At 43.4% G+C, this 19,625-nt stretch overlaps 2 protein-coding genes across 2 annotated transcripts in view; one reads left to right on the top strand and one right to left on the bottom strand.

Moving 5' to 3' along the window:
* Positions 1–14: 14 nt before the first annotated feature.
* On the bottom strand, positions 15–17,082 carry wdr44 (WD repeat domain 44). The gene is made up of 19 exons (XM_030781084.1): positions 16,571–17,082; positions 14,946–14,979; positions 13,855–13,932; positions 12,337–12,970; positions 11,155–11,288; positions 10,520–10,612; positions 10,043–10,179; positions 8,778–8,861; positions 8,049–8,307; positions 7,027–7,165; positions 5,801–5,865; positions 5,152–5,268; positions 4,886–5,008; positions 4,341–4,532; positions 3,892–3,993; positions 2,683–2,798; positions 1,752–1,879; positions 1,137–1,271; positions 15–873 (listed from the first exon to the last, which is right to left on the bottom strand). Exons 1-19 carry the CDS (start codon positions 16,645–16,647, stop codon positions 785–787), a joined length of 2,736 nt encoding a protein of 911 aa, XP_030636944.1. The 5' UTR covers positions 16,648–17,082; the 3' UTR covers positions 15–784.
* Positions 17,083–18,471: 1,389 nt separating this feature from the next.
* The window catches only part of klhl13 (kelch-like family member 13), a 65,473-nt gene continuing 64,319 nt past the window's right edge, over positions 18,472–19,625 (top strand). Inside the window, exon 1 of the mRNA XM_030781959.1 lies at positions 18,472–18,516. The gene's annotated coding sequence lies outside the window, so the exon portion shown is untranslated. The remainder of the gene's footprint in view (positions 18,517–19,625) is intronic.

Here is a 19,625-nt window from a genome sequence, read left to right as displayed (position 1 = left end):
GACTCAGCAACAGCTTCACTGAGAAAACCAATATTCTTTATTTAGTGAATCATAAAATAAAAAAGGAAAATATCAGTGGTTCAATTTTTTTACATCACGTAAAATAACACAGACAAAAACACAAACAAGAATTTCAAAAAGAAATGATTTGAGTTAGCACTAACTTTTCCAACATTGGGTTGTCTCCCAGTAAGCCAGCCTCTGCTGTCTTGGTGGGTAAGAGTGAAATGTAAGTTTTTGTGTGTGTGTGTGTGTGTGTGCGCATGCGTGTGTGTAGGACTGATCAGCTCCTTCACTGCAAATCCACTGACAGTGTGTCCTCATCATCATCCAAGAGCCTTGGGTTCATCAATCTGGATGGAGTTTCTAGTCCAACAGTAACTAACAGTAACTTCAATCTGCTCCAACAGCTCTGACATCACAAAAGCGCTATTACCGCCCTAAAATGCACGCTCAGATCATTTCATTAACAGAAAAAAAGAGAAAAAAATGTATCGGTGTGTCTTTAAGTCTCTCCCTCTACTTAGTCCTCCACCTTCTTATTTTCCACTCCCTGGGTCCCTGTTCTCTGGATATGGGCGGGGATAATGCACGCTAATCCCGCCTTTCAGAGCACTCTCCGGCAGCTGATTGGTGGATAGAGGGGAGCTGTGGATGGAACTCAGTAGGCTGGTAAAATGGCCTTTTGGTTTCAGTGGGTTAACATTGGTGAAATTTGATAGAGCTGAAAGAAGATGTTGTCTTTTCCTCTCCGCCACTGGGCGTGGATTAAGAAAAGAAACCCTCAGTATTTTTTCACATTTACAAAGACTTTAATAGCGCCAGTGAAATCTGCTGAGAGGAGAACTTCAGAGTGATCTGTTTTCAGAGCTCCTGAAGGAAAGAGAGAAAGGGAAGAGGGAAAAAAACATGAATCAAAAATTCACACTTTCATTCACTTCAGAATGGGATAAATGAAAGCTGGCCAGTGTATGACTTGGTTGAGTAAGAGCTGATCTTGTCCATTCAATCATACGTGTAGAAAGAGAAACAAGACATTTTCCTGTCACATTAAATGAACTCTGTTCTCTGTACTCATCTAAGAGATGAACTAGATTCTGTCTGCAGCGTGGCATCGGTTGCTATGGTGACGGTACCTGAGGGGATAGTCTCGGAGTCGTTGGAGTCGGAGCTTTTGCACTCTGTGTCTGGTTTGTCCATTCCCGTTTCCTGTGGTATGATCAGTCCAGGATGAGGGGCGAAGATTGCCGACGTCACCACTGCATTATGAGCTACACAAAAAAGTCAATATGAAAATGTAACCTGAGTGATCCACACTCATATATAATATATCTACTATACATCCCAATTAACCATGTCTCTGCTCTTACTGCACTCATATCATTATATTATTTCATTGTTATTCACATGCACACTGACTAAACATAACTTAGACAGCTATTCTACACTACTGCTCTACAGCATTCACACTGCACTAATTTCATTTACCACAAGAATCAACACCACAAAGCATTCTGTGTTAAAGAAAAAAAGATTTATCATACTTTGATAAGTTATCATTTTCAAACTATTTCTCATATGACCTGCTAGTCCACAGTAAATCTTTTAGTCTGGGCTACAGAGCTGGCCTGCTATATGTAACCGCCGCGTGCTGCAGTTTAATTACACACCATTTCCAAAGGAATAAACACAGCGACGCATTTTCTCATACTCAACACATCCTCCCTCACACTGCTCAGGTCCTGCCTCACCCTTTATGCCTTCCCAGAAGTCATTGCGATCTCTCCTGACGGAGGTGAATTTGCTGAGGTCGTGGTACGTGCTCCAGATGTAAACATACTTGTCCTCCGAGCCGCTCACGATGAACGAATAATCGTGACTAAAACATAAACAGAGAGCAAACTCATTCACTTACTGCACCACTGATAATGAAAACAGTTACTCTCATACATTTTTAACATACACTCTCACACAGTTACACTAATTTTTATCATACACTCTCACACAGGTACACTCGTTTTTATCATACACTCTCACACAGGTACACTCGTTTTTATCATACACTCTCACACAGGTACACTCGTTTTTAACATACACTCTCATACAGTTACACTCATTTTTATCATAAACTCTCATACAGGTACACTCATTTTTATCATACACACTGCCCCTGCATTGCTGCAGTTACTCTATTGACCACATGGTCTGTGCTGTCATTACTGACTGTGAAAAGGATACTTGTTTTAAATACATGAGATTACTAACACAGCAGAGAGTCAGTATCACACAGACCCAGAGAGTCAGAATCACACAGACCCAGAGAATCAGGATCACACAGACCCAGAGAGTCAGGATCACACAGACCCAGAGAGTCAGAATCACACAGACCCAGAGAATCAGAATCAGACAGACCCAGAGACTCAGAATCAGCCAGACTAAGAGAGTCAGAATCACACAGACCCAGAGAGTCAGAATCAGACAGACTAAGAGAGTCAGAATCAGACAGACCCAGAGGTAGCGGCAGTGCAAATCAAAAGCTTGAGCAGCAGCAAATATTTCTCTCATGAAAATTCACTTCTGAAATCGGGTAAAATGCCTGACTTGCCTCTCCAGATTAGAGTCTCATTTGGGTCCTTGGGGCACTGTGAGGTTACGACCTTTTGGGAGGGGAAAGTGACTTACCTGAAGCTGGCTTTGATCTGACTGCTGCTGTTCACATAACCCTTATATTTCATCGACAGAGACAGGTCTCTCAGGTCATACAGACGAATCCGCGAGTCGTTTGATGTCACCAGGATCTGACAACAGCACACAGGAGTTGGAAAGGAACACTCTGGAAAAATCTCTGGTTCAGGACAATGATGAATTTTTATGAATTTACCTTTTTGATCGCTAAAATGCTTCAATTCATTGTAACAAATGTTTTTCTTCAACATCACTGCTGCTAGGGCTGCCACTAATGACTATTTTTCTGTAGATTAATCTACTGACTAATGGAGTTGAATAGATTAACTGATAATTAGAAATCAAAAAGGTAAATTCATAAAAATAAAAAATACGATGTGTCGGTTTAAAATATTGATGTTGACACATTTTCAGCATCAATGTCATCGATTACGTTGACTAATCAAAGCAGCCCTACGTGACATGGTCCATAAATTGTATTTTCAATCTTTAATAGATCTCAGTGTTTGTATCCATTCTTTGCCCACGGAGATAAACATGATTACACTTGTCTTGGAAGTGGTTTAGCATCTCCTGCTAAAAATAATGTCCAAAAGCCAATTAACAGGACACGTCACATTTCCACAACACCAGTGTCAGCATTTTTCCTTTTTAACAAACAACACATCTCTCTATGTCCGGGAGGACAAAAAGTATCACAGGGGACATATCATACTGAAAAGAAGCAAGTCCAGCCCTGAGGGCCAGAGACTGGATGAATATGAGTGACAGTGTAATGTATTCTGCCCAGTGTTTCTGTGCCTCCTTTCCAATCTTCCAACTGTCTTTTACTTCATTCTGCACAGCAGTGTCACCACCACTGGGCTATGTTTACTCATACAAATGCTGGGTCCAGTCTGTAGAGTGTTGATTAATGACGTAAACGCTGTAAAGCTGATCTGAATTCAGTGGTGTATGATGCTAGTCATTAATATAAACATTGTAAAGCTGATCTGAGTTCAGAGGTGTACAATGCTGGTTAACGATATAAATGTCATAAAGCTGATCTGGCTTCAGTGGTGGGTAATGGTGGTTAATGATGTAAACGCTGTAAAGCTGATCTGGGTTTAGTGGTGTATAATGCCAGTTATTGATAGAAACTGTAAAGCTGATCTGGGGTCAGTTGTGCATGTTTAGAGAGATAAACGTTGTAAAGCTGAGTCACACCTTATTCTCTCCAGGTAAAGGCTCTATGCCTGTTATTTTCCGGCCCACTCGATTCCTTCCTCTGGTGGAACGGACGTGGATTTGAGTATGATACTTAAGTCGCTGATGAGAGGGAGAGAGACAGAGACAGAGAGAGAGAGAAATAGAGTTTCTATATTTTGTACAGATGGGTGCGTGATTTGTAATTGCTGAGTGGGAGGAAATGAGCCTATTTGATGCCTCAGACAGAAGGACTGCCTGCATGCTCTCAACATTAGCTTACTGGGCTCTTTCAGAATAATTAAGAACCATGAGAAGTACTCTCAGAAGACACAGACTACAAGACAAAGTACTGGCTTCTTCGGTCATGTAGACAATTCTATAGATGACGTGACACTAAGGAAAATGAATGAGGACAACATAAAATGGTTTGAGGCACACACAACACACACACACACACACACCCCTACCTCTGTGTCGTAGAAAATGCAGCGGCCGTCATATGTGCCGATGACAGCGTATTTGCCGTTCTGACAGAAGTTCGCTGCAGTGATGAGACGGGTCTGGCCGTCCACCTCGTTCCACAGAGCCACCTTCTTATCCGGAATGTTCCACAGACGCAACTTACCATCCAGAGACCCACTTAGAAAATACCGGTCATCCTGAGAAACGCAGAGAAGCAATTACAGATCACCACCCCTGAGGCCCATGCACACACTTCCACGGCTGGAGAGTGTGCAACAGCAGCAGGGATCAGCAGAGTAATTTCTTTCTTAACACTCTCATTGTTTCTTTTTCTTTCTCTAAATCACTGACTCTCACACACACACACACACACACACACACACAGAACACACATACAGATACTTTTCTATGAGAGAAGGCAGTGATATAAACAGGCACATTCATACCTTCATTCTTCCTTTACTTCTTTCTACCTCCCCCTCCCTCTCTCTCTCTCTCACATGCACGTGCACACACACACACACACACACACACACGGTCTCTGACTCACTCTGGGGTGGAAGGCGATTGCTGTGACAAAGTCTATGTGCTGGAAACAACAGAGACACTCTCTCCTGGAGATATGCCACAGTCGCACAGTCTTATCCATGGACGAAGACAACAAGAAGTAGTTCTGCACAGAGATTACAAACACATCACAATCAAAAAAGCACTCGACACACTTTGACTGCAACAGAAGGGCTAAACACACCAACGTTATAGAAGAGTTGGGTCTTTTTTCCTTTTTTTTTTTTAATTGTTGAGAGTTCCCCTCACCTTTGACCAAGAGAGGTCGAGAAGGTCGGCTGTGTGACCCTTGTATTTGCAGAATGGAACCTGCCGGAAAGGCACGTTTCTGTCCTCCGTGTCCAGGTCCTCAGACACACAGCCCAGCTGTGGACAGGAGAGGAGAGGAGAGGAGAGGAGAGGAGAGAATCATATTACTGTTATGTTCTTAACCACGTCCATCCAATCTTTCATTCTCATAGAAGGCCACTCACTATTAGTAAACAATAATGTTAGTGATTCAGTGACATTATGATTACAGTATGGGTCACCGTTCAGACTAGTGTATCAGCAGTGATCAGTTAGCTCATTCACACTGTGTTATACCACACTCAATCCAAATTACAGAGAGGAAGATTTGGCTCTGAGCTTTGGGCTAAAACTGGATATGGAAAGGACACATGAGTCTGAGTGTCAGTTTTTAGTGCCATTCAGGTAATACACATTAAAAGCTATCACTGTATTACCAAGTATGGTATATATTACATTAGCAGTCAGCTGGGGTAAACATTTGAGAACTGCAGCACTAAAAGAAGTAATATCCCAGATGTCAATCATCTCAATGAGTGGCAAACTACACAACACTTTCACTTGTCTCCTCTGTTTATATAGAACCTGTGTGAAGAGGCCAGTGACTCACCCCTGCCTCAGTGTCTGATTTAGACGAACACAAACTCTCCTGGGAGGGGGACGGAGAAACACGACCTGAGAGAGAGAGAGAGAGAGAGAGAGAGAGAGAGAGAGAGAGAGAGAGAGAGAGAGAGACATGATTGTTATTAACTGAACAGCACATCGACTGTCACCTACAAACGTTTTGATGGGGATACTAGATAGACTAAATTGAACCACTGACACAGTGCCAAACTCACACGCATACACATGCACGCACACACACACACACAGTTTCAAAACCACAACCTGTAACAAACTGTAACCCTGTATTGTTTTGGGACATATTAGAAGTGTGTTTAAGCACTGGAAAGCTACTGGTGAAGACAAGTGTGAGAAATTCCAACCCCCAGCAAAACTACAGCCACCATCTTACCATATCAGACAAAACACAGACTGAGATACACACACACACACACACGCTTACACACGCACGCACGCACACAGAGTACTTTAAGACAGCCAAGATCGATTGTATCTGTTCTTGAGAGACACTTGAGATGATCAATCCACAGATAGCACAGGGACAATGAATGATATGAGGATAGAGTGAACAGTGTTGATCACAGGGAGTCACTGCTGGGATCTAGGACTGACAGTCTGCTATGAGACTGGTAGAAGAGGAAGTGTGGTAATTGATTTGGGATGTGTAGGATTCATTGATGGAATTGTTTGTCTGCTGACTGAACTGGCCTTGCGAGTGTCTCACTGTTCCCTGTTCCCTACAGATCCAGTAACCCTGACAAAATCAGGAAATGGAACAGAAAGCCCGCCCATATCGGCATAGCGATGTTTGCACAAGGGTACCTGTGTATTCATTCTGACAAACGTATCTGGGGTGGGTATGTGTCTGTGTGTGTGCGCATGTGGGCATGTGTATGAACATGTGTGCGCATGCATGTGTGTGCATGTATGTGTAGTGTATGTATATGTATACATGTGTGTGTAGTGTGTAGTGTGTTTGTGTGTGTGTGTTTGTGTGTGTGTGTGTGTGTGTGTTTGTGTTTGTGTTTGTGTGTGTGTGTGAGACGTAATGCTGGTTTAATCAGAGGAATGATGTATAGATTAGATGAGGAACGATCCTATGATGGTAAGTCTATGATGTTGGCCGTGACATTAGTCCTCTTTGACTGTAGAGGCATGCTGGGAAGCATCTGCTGGCTGAAGTATGGGTGTGTCACAGCATGTGAACTTTACCTTCTGTGTTGTATTTGATCCTCATGTTGTTGAAGTAGTCGTAGGCATTCTTTAGGACCCAGATTCTCACCACGTTATCCTGTCCTGCTGTCGCCAGCAGTCGTCCACAGTGAGAGAACTTCATCGTCCACACAGCACCCTGTACACATCACACACAGACAGACACATGTATGCAGTTTAACACACACACGCAGACATACACACACACACTCATGCAGTTTAACACACACAGTTTAACAAAGACAAACACCCGTGCGTACGCATACACACACACGCAGTCCCCTGGAAGAGTACAGAGTCACAGAGTTATAGGGACGTACATCCAGAGAAGGTCAGAATTTAACGGGTTTAATTATAACACTCACTCTAACACACACACACACCTGGACACCATACACACACAAACATGCCTATGGACACAAATAAAGAAGAGCGTCCAAAACATCTACAACTGCCACTAATACACACGCACACGCACGACAGAGGGACGCAAGCACATGGCAGGAAACAGAACGACATGGGGATCCCTACCCACACCCACACGTGTACAGGCACAAAGACTTTATATACCACTGCCAAAACTACCCCGTACACACACACACGCACACACACACACACACACACACACACACACACACACACACACACACACACACACACACGAGTACAGGCACAAAGACTTTATATACCACTGCCAAAACTACCCCGTACACACACACACACACACACGAGTACAGGCAAAAAGACTTTATATACCACTGCCAAAACTACCCCGTACACATACACACACACACACACACAAGAGCACAGGCAAAAAGACTTTATATACCACTGCCAAAACTACCCCGTACAAACACACACACACACAAGAGCACAGGCACAAAGACTTTATATACCACTACCAAAACTACCCCGTACAAACACACACACAAACAAGAGCACAGGCACAAAGACTTTATATACCACTACCAAAACTACCCCATACAAACACACACACACACACACACTCACACACTCCTCACCATGTGCTCTCCACTCAGGTCCTGCACCACTTTGATCTGGTCAAAGTCAAAGGGGCCTTTGAAACCGTGAGCAGCTTTAAACTTGACCGGCCGTGTGTAGGGCATTCCTTCATCATCACTGGACGAAGGCTCATCCTGGTCAGTGTGGAACACCTCGTCTCTCACACTCTTCACCTTGTTCACCGCCTTCTCCCCGTACTCCTCCGCCAGGTGCTTGGCTCTTTTTACCGACTTGCCCAAAAACTTTTTCAGCTGCGTGCTGCCATAGCAATGCCCAGGAGAGAGGATGAGGAGGAGGATTTAATGAGATTTTACCACAATTCGTAAGAAAAAACACCTGCCTAACTGCAGTATAATTACGCAGTGTAACAGCGAGCATCTGTGTATGTGTGTGTGTGTGTGTGTGTGTGTGTGTGAGGGAGAGCTATTACTAGTACGGCACAACACAAACAGCCTGCACATAATCCTCCAAAACAAGGTGATGGATGCACCAGTTAGAATCAGAACAATACAATGTCACAGTGCCCTGTCAACCACATACTGAATTCACTCTGTGTCTGTCTGATACAGCACCAGCCGATCAGAAAGCAGTCCAAGACTTCTCCCTTTGTATCCTAAACCAACTGTTACACTGTTTTTGATTTTGATTTCAAGTAGAGTGACTTTGTGTAGGAATAGTTTCCTAAGGTTTCTTGTTTTCTAATTAACTCCATTCCTCTCCTCTCTTACGTTTTCTGTTTCAGTTTCCCTCCATCTGTGTCAGTCAGCGGAGCAGGTGTCTTGTCATCATCGTCTGACTGTGCTGCGTCGTTCCTGAGAGAGAGAGAGAGAGAGAGAGAGAGAGAGAGAGACAGACAGACAGACAGACCCTGTGAACCCACTGGAAGACAGTAGTTTCCATACACACAGAGGACAGGCTGGTTTCGAATAAGATGTGACACAGACAGGGGACAGGCTGGTTTCGAATAAGATGTGATATGGACAGAGGACAGGCTGGTTTTGAATAAGATGTGATATGGACAGAGGACAGGCTGGCTTTGAATAAGATGTGACACGGACAGGGGACAGGCTGGTTCTGAATAAGATGTGACACAGACAGGGGACAGGCTGGTTCTGAATAAGATGTGAAGTGGACAGAGGACAGGCTGGTTTTGAATAAGATGTGACACAGACAGAGGACAGGCTGGTTTTGAATAAGATGTGACATGGACAGAGGACAGGCTGGTTTTGAATAAGATGTGAAGTGGACAGAGGACAGGCTGGTTCTGAATAAGATGTGACACAGACAGGGGACAGGCTGGTTCTGAATAAGATGTGAAGTGGACAGAGGACAGGCTGGTTTTGAATAAGATGTGACACAGACAGAGGACAGGCTGGTTTTGAATAAGATGCAACATGGACAGGAGATTATTCTGAGTGGAGTGCCTGAGGAGAAGAAAGAGGCTCTCTCTATCTCTGTGTGCTGTGTGTAAAAACGGGGCCACAGCTGGCCGTGGAGAACTTGATTAGAGATAAAACTCACTCTCACAGCTGCAGGACAAACCACAAAAGCTAGAACTTTAGGAATCTTTGAGAGGAAAACATCAGAAAAACTCATATTAAAAAGAAAAAAAAAAAAACATTGTCTGTATCCTCACATAGCCTGAGATTGTGCAGTGTCTCTCATTACAGAGAGCTTATGGAGTTCAGTACAGCGCATGCTTCAGTGGCCCCAGGCTCACCACAGCATGCATCTAACTCTCCAGTCCAACTCCAACTAAACAGACATACACATGCACTGAACTTCCACTGATGTATGTTAGTGAGTCATAACTACAGCCTCCCCGATTCTTGGCAGTGCAGTGTGGGTTTGTCATGCTCCTTGGTTCTGTTCATGACCTAGAGTGTCAGAGTTGCTCTCTGACTGCTGTATTAAAACAACATGTGAAGCTCAGGGTTGGTGTGTAAACTGTTGTGTTGTGTTAGCGCATTGTGGGTAATGTAGTTTGGCTTACGTGATGTACTCCTTGGTCCTCCTCATGATGTGCAGTGTTAGTGGGTTAATTCCAGTGGGCAGTTTCTCCTCCGCTTGGATCAGAGGGATCTCCTCTCCAGTGTCCAGGTTCTTAATCATCACACTCGCCAAGATCTCCTACACACACAACACACACACAATCAATAATTTAACACTTACAAATTAAGCCAAAAAGTGCATGCTTACACCATACTAAAAGATATGCATACAAACAATGTATTTTTTCAGTAGGAGGGATGAAGGAGAAAGGTTGGACAAAGACAAATGAATTGATAGGGAGAGGGAGAGAGAGAGAAAGAGAGAGAGAGAGAGGGAGAGAATGAGATTGAGAGAGGGAGAGAATGAGATTGAGAGAGAGAGAGAGGGAGAGAGGGAGGGAGAGAGACTGAGTCAGAGAGAGAGACACACACAGAGACTGTAAAAGTGAGAGCAGGTGTTGTCTGGTTGGGTTATGTACCTCGTCGGTGAGTTCTCGGCCTGAGTTGGAGCGTGGTCTCTGAGGTCCTGAGGGTTCAGTGTCACTGCGACTGGTCACCTGTTCATCTGTCTCCTACAGCACCAGTGTTTCAACATCTCATTTACAACATCCCATTAACTCAGTCAGTGGTCTGTGAAACCCAGAGTGCTGGCACTAGGGCAATATCTCACTTTACTCACTCTCCATTTACACCTGGAGGTTTTCACGAAACCTTTCAATTTCAAAGATGTTTCAAAAACTTCACTTACAAGAGCTGAGGTGGACAAAAAAAACAAGGTTCACCACACACCATAAACCCAGTTGAGGACTACAGAACTGCGGTTTTCAGTTTCGGTTCAAAACCATCACATCCGAGCGTATATGCATACGATACGCACACACACACACACACACACACACACACACACACACACACACACACACACACACACACATCTGCTAAATCAGGTCCACATTAAGTACTCTTGTAGGTATGTTATACTGTACATTATCAAAACTCAACATGCTTTTACATCATTAGGAATATGAGGGAAATTCCAACCTCTCTATGTCTGTGTCAGTGATACGATAGAGGGACTCCACTGATAGTGATGCGGTGATGCTGCGTGACTAACCTGTGCAGTGACCACTTTATCTCCACAGGTGGCGCTGGCAAGGTCAAGGGAGTGCTGCAGCTCTTTAGTGAGGCTTTGTACTGTTGAGCTCGGCGACACTAAGCCGCATGACTCGTCCACCGGCTCTGCAGAGACTGACAAATCACAAAACACTACAGTTAGTTTCAACAGCCAGTTAAATGACACTCACAACCCCACTAACCAATCAGAACTGAAATAACCTGCCATAGCGTAAATGGGTTTTTCAAAAAACCACACAAAAAGAAACTTTTCCATCTCCTTTAAATAACACAGTGGAGGTTTACATTGCATGACTGCTTCTACTGCTATAGTTGTAATGAGGTTATGTTTACAGCGACCCTTAAGACAATGCCTGAACACACACAATCAAAAATAACATTACCAAGTTTACTTATAGAACACTCAATTCTAACAGACAGCACTAACTCACTTCCACACACTCACTGGCTAAAGAAATCCAGGAAACTCATTACCGACAGCCTACTGCATTTTATTAATGGGAGTGAGAGGGTGGGCACTGATTAGCTTGTGTGTGTGTGAGTGTGTATGTGTGTGCACGTGCCTGTGTGTGTGCGGGTGTATGTGTGTGCGTGTGTGCGGGAGAGAGAGAGGGAGAGACAGAGAGAGAGAGGTTGAGTGCTGGTAGATCAGTGAACTCTGAAGCTATGTGATCCTGTTGTTTGCTGACGTCAGTTTTCCAGCGTTAGTGTTTTATCTGAAGTGTAGGCTGTTGTGATAACAATACCTCTGACAGACGTTAAGGTAAGCATGGCTGTCAGCTTGCCCATATCTTGTTTAACTGGACCATTATTGCCATCGATAAGTCATACGTGTTCCTTCAGTAAGGTAATTACGTCATTTGCTTTGTGGCCATTCACGCCAGCTCTCAGAACTATTTCTCAATGAGAACTATTTCTCTTTTCACTTTTACACGACTTAGCTCTAACTCACATTGCAAGTGTTGGTTTAAATCAAACACTGTAGATAAAGACTAGCCTTTTTAAAAATACTCCATATTATTTGATCTCTCAGAGGAAAAAAATTCACACTAACAACATGCAATATTCATTGTATGAACTGATAAGGGACAACTCTCTGTTGCACTGTGAGAAAGTCATTGCGGTTTTCTACACATCATAGATGAGACAAACAGTGTCTTACCCTCCAGCCCCGCAGGCCGCAAGGCCTCTTGGGATTTCTTGCTGGGTGGCAGGGTGGGGCGTGTCGGAGGGGGCGGTCTTGGAGGCGGGGCTCCAGACGGAGGAGGCGGTCTAGAGGGTGGCTGTTTCTTGGTGCTGGCCACGATGTCGGGCTCCACTGTGAACTGTCTTGGTGGTTTGGAAGGACCAGGCACTTCCTGGTCTACCATTTTGTCCCTGAGCGGAACCTGTTCCAAAATGTCGGCTGGTTTGGACTCCCTCTCTGCGTCGTCTTGAGCGCAGGCAGCCGAGGGCTCAGTCTGTGCCAGTCCAAGAGCACTGGTGATGTCGGGAGGGGCCGGATGTGCACATTCCTGGACTGCCGGTGAGGTGCCGGGCATGCTGGGGGCCTCTGCGGCATTCCGGGACCCCACCTCCCTATCCTCCGCTAAACCTGCGGGGACACCCTGGGGATCGGCAGCAGGTGCCTGGGGAGGGACGGCAGAGACCTCAGGGGGCTGAAGAGGACCCAAGGACTGATCCAGGAGTCCTGAGTCCTCCATGCCTGGTTCCCTGGAGTCTCTCTCCTTTTCTCCCAGTAGAGCATCTGCCACTCCATTACCTTTCTGACTCTCCTCTATGATACTGTCAATGATCTGAAACCACAGCAGACAGAGATCAGACTCAGAAAGCAGAACACACATACACATAAACTTGTATTTTGTGCATGCATCAGAACAGAAATCTCACGTTTATACGAGTTAGGAGTTTGAAGCGTGAGAAATAACCCATCGTTAACTTGTAACTTTGAATGAATTTGTAACTTCATCTTGTTCTTTAAGTATCGTGAACAGCATAGTGTTCTTTAAGTATCGTGAACACAGTTGCCTAAGAGCTGACGGATGACAATCTGACATCCACTGGAAAGAAATGTTAGATTTGTGCTTCTCAGACTGACAGGTGTAAGCAAATAAAGAAATGCTTTGTTTATGCAGATGCATAGAGTGTAAACATTAAGTTTTCCACAGTAACAACATCAGCATGAGGCTTTTGCTCTAATCCTTCACACACTGAGTTCTTAAGGTACCGTGTAACAGGTGGGGAGTCAGTGCTTACCCTAACACACACACACACACACACACACACAGAAAGAACAGTCTCAGAGGAGGATTAAGAGAGTCCTCTGCTGCAGTAAGAAGCTTGTAGAGGCTCTAACCATTGTGTGCCCTAATGAACACAGTGCCTGCACTTTATAAGAGATCCACACTGCTCTATCAATACAACTGAGTGAAAACACACTGCTCTATCAATACAACTGAGTGAAAACACAGACAGACTGGCCCAGAGAGAGAGAGAGAGTCAGAGAATGAAAATGACTGTCAGATAGATGACGGGAAGCGAAAGAGAGTGATTTGACAATAGAAGGTCAGTAAAGCCTAATTACTGAGGAGACATAGAGAGGAAGGTATGTGAGAATAGACTAAGGGCCAGGAGCACATTTGGATGGGGAGGGTGAAGCTCGATGAAGACAGACACCTACCTGATGAGAGACATCCTGATGTGGCTTTGGCTGGGCCAATCCGACAGCTCCGTCCACTTCCAGGTTCTCTTTAACATCCTACAGTCAATCACAAGCCAATAAGATAACCATTTACAATACATACAACATACTATACAGGTGGAAAAACACACGTCTCATGATCTCTGGAATGAACATCATTAAACACCAGTAATTTTCAGTCCATTCCTCAAGGACCCCCTGGCCTGTACAGTTTTCTATCGATGACTATACACATTATCACTGGTGATGGAGCTAATTAAGGATTTGATGATGAGTTGACCAGGGAATCAGGCGTTAGTGCTGGGGCGAGACAAAAGAATGCAGGACAGCGGTTCCCTGAGGAATGGATTGAAAACCACTGCTACAGGCCACAGTAAAATACAGCATTTACTACTGCTGTACATTCCTGTTCTAGAAATAAAGTGTTTCAGACATTCAGATCTATCAGACTTATTTTCCCTATGCTACGTGGCTCCTCTTTAGGTTTCTAGTGCAGAGTGTTCAGGTCTATTCTCTGTTACTGTGGGTAGTGTGCAGAGGCCCTATCCAGTTCCCATGGGCTGTACTCCCCTGGCCTGTGAACAGTGTCTAGCCTGCAGAGACACAGCCACTGAAGTAATGATTAAACTAGCAGGCAGTGCAGGTCAAAAGCCCTGTTATCTGCCGTCAGTCCTGTGCTCGCTCTCTTGTTGACTCTCTCACATATGACAAAACTCAGGCTTTCTGCTGACTCCTGCTGCTGTTTCATAAAGGCTTTGTCATTTTTAGATAAGTATCCATGTCTGACACAGGCCTTCACTGGGTTTCTCACCTCTGAGACAGTGACCTACATTACAAATCACTCCTATACTTACAGGCTACATATTAACTGTCTTTTTTTTTTTTAAAGGAAATATTTGCATTTTTCCCCACTCATGAGGCTGACTCCTGATTGGTTGGCTAATATGCTGATGTGGCAGTATGTAGAGAGGAAGCTGTGTGAGTTAGAGCTGAGGCTCAGGTTGACTCTTTGTGCTCTCTGTGAGTTGTACATGATGGCAGAGGAAAACACACTCTGTTGTTGATCCTACCTGAGGTGCAGGAAGGACAAACTTTGCAGGTGACCTAAAAACAAAGAAAACAAAAAGCCTTCAGATTGTGTGCACTTCACACGGACACAAACACAGACATGTTGACACACCATCGCGAAAACATGATGGCCTAGAAAAGAGTGAATTTTTAAATTATTCAGAGTCAGTACAACAGATGGAAACCCCTGAAGGCTACAGTTCATTAAAAAAAACAATAATAAACAAATTTTTGACAACTACAGAAGCGCATGTGTCATAACGTAAAATACAACCCATGACAGTATTGTCCATTCAACTTGCTAACCGTTTTACCTACAGTGGGAAAGAGTCTTCTAAGCCACTTCTAATCTTGAATCATCTAATTTGCTGTAATGGCCAAGTTTAGTTTTAGAAAGTATAATGTGTCATTGGTTTCCTGAGAGGCCCGTGTTACCCTGCGTTGCCTGTTTTTCATGCGCAGTGAGGTCTCCACAGGCCAGTAAATACAGTCAGTGTGAAATAAACACTGAGCCATTCAGGAGACTGTGGAGAGTCAGTGGGCAGAACAACCTCTCATTTAAAAAAAAAAACTCCCCTTACCGAAAGAGCACTCGGGGTACTGAAACAAGCAACTGAATTGCTCAGTCCATGAAAAGAGGACCTGAAATTTCTCTCTCTCTCTCTCTCAGACACACAGAGTACACACTGTGACCCCTTCATTATTGTGAAAACAAAGATCTGCTGAAGGTGAAATTTTTCCTCTCAAGGAAAATATGATGGAAAACGTCTTCCCAGATGTCTTCCCAGTAAGACAGAAAAAGCAAAGTATTTTTCCTTCCTCGTATCTGAGGAAGCTGTCAAATCTAAAATTTTACAGGAATCTTTGCACTGTTCAAACTGGGCAACTTCTGACTCAGCGCTATACTGGGAGACATTTGCCTGACTCATTAGCATGAGTCAAAACAAGTCCAACCATGAGTCTAGTCTACCTATCAATACAAACTCTCCAGATTTTACACAAAACACTTCTGACAGGAGTAACACAGCCAATCAAAAAGGCACTGCATGAGAGTGACAGACAGCATTGATTTCCCTGATCAATTACAGCGCCCAGATATATTACTTATCAGCCTAAACGTGCCTGATAATAAAACTTCAGTGTCTGCAGAGAAAATGCATTTCAGTGCACAGGTTGAGATAAAATGCAAATCCGTTACATCATACTATTCTATCGCTTAAGATTAAATGTAAGTGTGTTGTCTTGCGTGTTAATACTTCGTTTTCATTCCTGATGATTCCTAATGAAATATCTCATTCACATCATTTTACTCACAATAATGTACAACCGTACATATGGGATAAAATGCAATCCAGAAACGAAACAACATTTATAATGTGTATAAACGGATCAAATGGCAAAATTAAGATCAAAGAGCAGAATTACAACGAGAAGTTGGGTTAAACACCAACTTTCATGGTTACGAGGTTGGACATTAAGGGACAGCGCTGTCAGGTTAGCCGCTTAAAGCTAGTTCACATAGAGAACTACAACCGTGCACCGTCACTGAATGTTCAAGCATGCCAGATTCAGTCATAGGTGTCTAAAATCGGTAACGTTAGCTGGTTTGCCGTCAGTGCCTACTTACACTTTTGGTGAAGGGGAGAAATTAACATCTTCCGCAGCATCATAAAATTCCTCTGTATCACTTGTGTCCGACGCCATTTAGTATCCAGCTAGCTACATGCAAATGGTCCCACCCTAAATACGCCGCTCAGTTCGTTTGCCTGAGTTAGGCAACAAACAAATACTATGATCCCAGATAAGCGGGGAAGAAGGGAACGTCTCAACACGTCCAAAAGACGGTTGTGACCCGCCAGCTGCTCGGATACACCCAGTAAGGACTGGGAGAGGCCGCTCTAGTATAGTCACCTGTGCGCAGTTAGTTAGCTAGCTGTGCAGCTATCAGTAAGACTTAACTAGTGTAGCAAACTAGCCTTGCTGACAGCCTAGCTGGCTGGCCGATTCTACCAACTACAGCTGCTAGCTTGGCTGAGGCTACCCAACTGCTGACACCATTTGAACATTTCTTGCACCCCTCTGAAATTTGACTGTCAACCTCGTTTCAAAGCATTAAGAGAAACACTACGTCCCGACGTGTTTTTGCTATCAAAAAAGGAGAGAAGGGAGGAAAGCAAAACGTCAACTAGTTTTCTCGCGACTACTGAAATCTCGAAATCCCTCTCGCGATACTTTATCTGACAGTTCTTGAGCACCGCATTTTGTCTTAACAACAATGCGTTGGTAGAGTACTTTCAGCTCTGAAAAATGTCCATGAAACTGCCGCGCTTTAATCTTGACGAATGTGATATCTTTCACTGAAATAAGCCCAAACGCACATATTAAAGTCCAAACGGATATTACAATATAAATAATAAACTCCATACCCATGTTGTGCTATTCATAATCATTGTCAGGACACACTTTGTGACTTCAGAAAATTTCCCGCACGTGTGCTCATTGCGACTCAGTTTTAGACAATACATTGCTCTGGTAAAAATCTGTTGAATCCGTAGTATTGACGGTCACTGGGAATCCACATTCCAGAAATTTCATTCTTCAATTTATGGAGCTTTTCCAGTAATATCGGAGATAACAATTGCTATAAAACTTGTAAAAACATTTTTTAAAGATGAAGTCACTCACTGTTGTATTGTCGTAGTTGTCACGTAATGAAAAGGACAAAGAAGGGGTAAGTAATGCAGAATATAATTTAATGCGCAGACGCATTTTACGCTCCCTCTTCGTTAACTCTGATATTTACCAACGAACTCTCGTCTCTTTCAGCTACAGACAGCTCGGAATTATTCGTGCTAACAAGTCATTAAAAATCATTTTATCGTAGTCACAGTAACACAGGCGGACTGTGTAAAGTTTCAAGTCAAAATTGAACACCCTTATAAATACTTCAAGCAAGTGCTCTCTCTCTCTCTCTCTCCCAATCAGCAGCAAATTTTTGATCATTAAGCACCGTGATCTGCACATCTAAGTTTTCGTAGTGTTGTTCCACCATTTATCCGCTGGAGTGTGCAGTGACCTCAGGTTGCAAGAGGATTTCAGGTCAGATTTACTTAAAGATTGTCTCACGACTACGTCATCTTCGGTTTGTTTGGGGAATAGCTTTAGCCACAGATACTTATTAGAAGAATGATAAGTAATGACACAGCGTCAGTGTTTAGTTCACTCCGACTCAGTTGATACAGTAGACGGCTAGCGTATACCGACATCCTAAATTTAATTTTCTGTTTTATTGGAGTAGGAAAAACGCACCAATTAAGCTCTTAAAACATAGAGGCGCTTGTTGAATCAACCAATAGCTGAATCATATCCCTGCGCAAGGAACTTCTTTTGGTAACGGAAGTTTTGAGGGTCTCATTTTGATTGACGTAAAATGAAACCATTTGTCAGTGTGAAAACCTTGAGTCCCCTTACCCGATATCCAATGAAAACTGGAGAGGCGGGCATTGGTGAGGTCTATGAGTGGAGTGGATTTGAGGTTTAAGAAGAAAACAAGGACAAATCCCGTCGCTCAAGGTAGGGAATTCGTCAGTCATATTTTAATTCGATGACTACATCGCGTTTCAAAGGGTAAACGATTGTGTCTAGTGAGATATGCAAGCGAAAGCCGAAAATATTGGGATAAACTGCTAACCAGCTATATGTAGCAGGCTGTGCAGCGACGTGTAGCCATGCTTCATGTTTTGTCCTTTCATCAAATCCCGGCAAAGTTGATACAATTTGTAACGCCCAATTCGCCGTTTCCAAAATGAGCTACATTGCAAGGGACCTCCAAGGATATCTTGACGCATTGATCTGTAGTTATGTTGGACCTGAGATTTGATTGTAATGATACATTTTTGGCTGTGCTGATTGTTGAGCTAGCCAACCTGCTAACTTTTAGAAGTTCTGAAATAAACAAGAACGGACATGTCTGGTGCTGTTATCCAGACTGTTGGTCCAGATCAAAAACTCCAAGTCGTTATGGATTTTTATATGCTTTTTCCTTTTACCATAACTAGCTAAGCAAGTTGGACACAATAACATATAAAGAAGCAGATACTTTCCGCTCTCTTGACTTTTTTCCCATATTAACTGAACAGTTTATTGTGCCGTCAGCTCAATACCGCTTTTCCTTATGGCTGACGAAAAATAATGGTGCGTATGAACCGGGGTAGGATGTACTGTAGGCAAAATCGAAATGCACATCATTCATTTACTCTAACGGTATCGGTGTTTTGTGAGACGAAAAAAAATGTGAGTGCGACACACATGGGTAAACATCTTTGTGAGCACTTGTGTGTCTGCCTTGTAACACGTCTGATGAAACAGTTAGCTTCACTGGTGAGGATTTAATGAGGTGCCTATGTGAGAAACGTAACTACGTTGTCAGACGGCTATCACGACATGATTTCTTATTAAGGTTTAAGGCAACAGAATCTAGCTTGTGTGTACTGGCAACTACACACTTTTCCATTTTCATGCTCCAAATGTGTTGCAAAATATCTCAACTTGTGCAGACGAAATTAATTGTGTGTGTGTGTGTGTGTTAGATATAGGAATATATATTTTTGGCTATTCATTGTCTTTCCTCCAAACAACCAGTGTAAGACACCAGCTGGTTGGTAACAGTAGTTATTTTTAAC

This window comes from Chanos chanos, chromosome 8 (genome assembly GCF_902362185.1).
Source record: "Chanos chanos chromosome 8, fChaCha1.1, whole genome shotgun sequence".
In the NCBI taxonomy this organism is placed as follows: domain Eukaryota; kingdom Metazoa; phylum Chordata; class Actinopteri; order Gonorynchiformes; family Chanidae; genus Chanos; species Chanos chanos.
Note: the sequence above shows the minus strand (reverse complement) of the source record. Positions and strands in the feature narration are given on the sequence as shown.

Excerpts from the sequence above, each read along its gene's own strand:
- wdr44 (XM_030781084.1), bottom strand. The coding sequence starts at position 16,647 with ATGGCGTCGGACACAAGTGATACAGAGGAATTTTATGATGCTGCGGAA. Across the intron at positions 12,971-13,854 it reads ATCAGGATGTCTCTCATCAG|ATCATTGACAGTATCATAGA; the intron begins GTAGGTGTCTGT and ends CTGTGGTTTCAG. Across the intron at positions 7,166-8,048 it reads ACCTGAGTGGAGAGCACATG|GGTGCTGTGTGGACGATGAA; the intron begins GTGAGGAGTGTG and ends TGATGTGTACAG.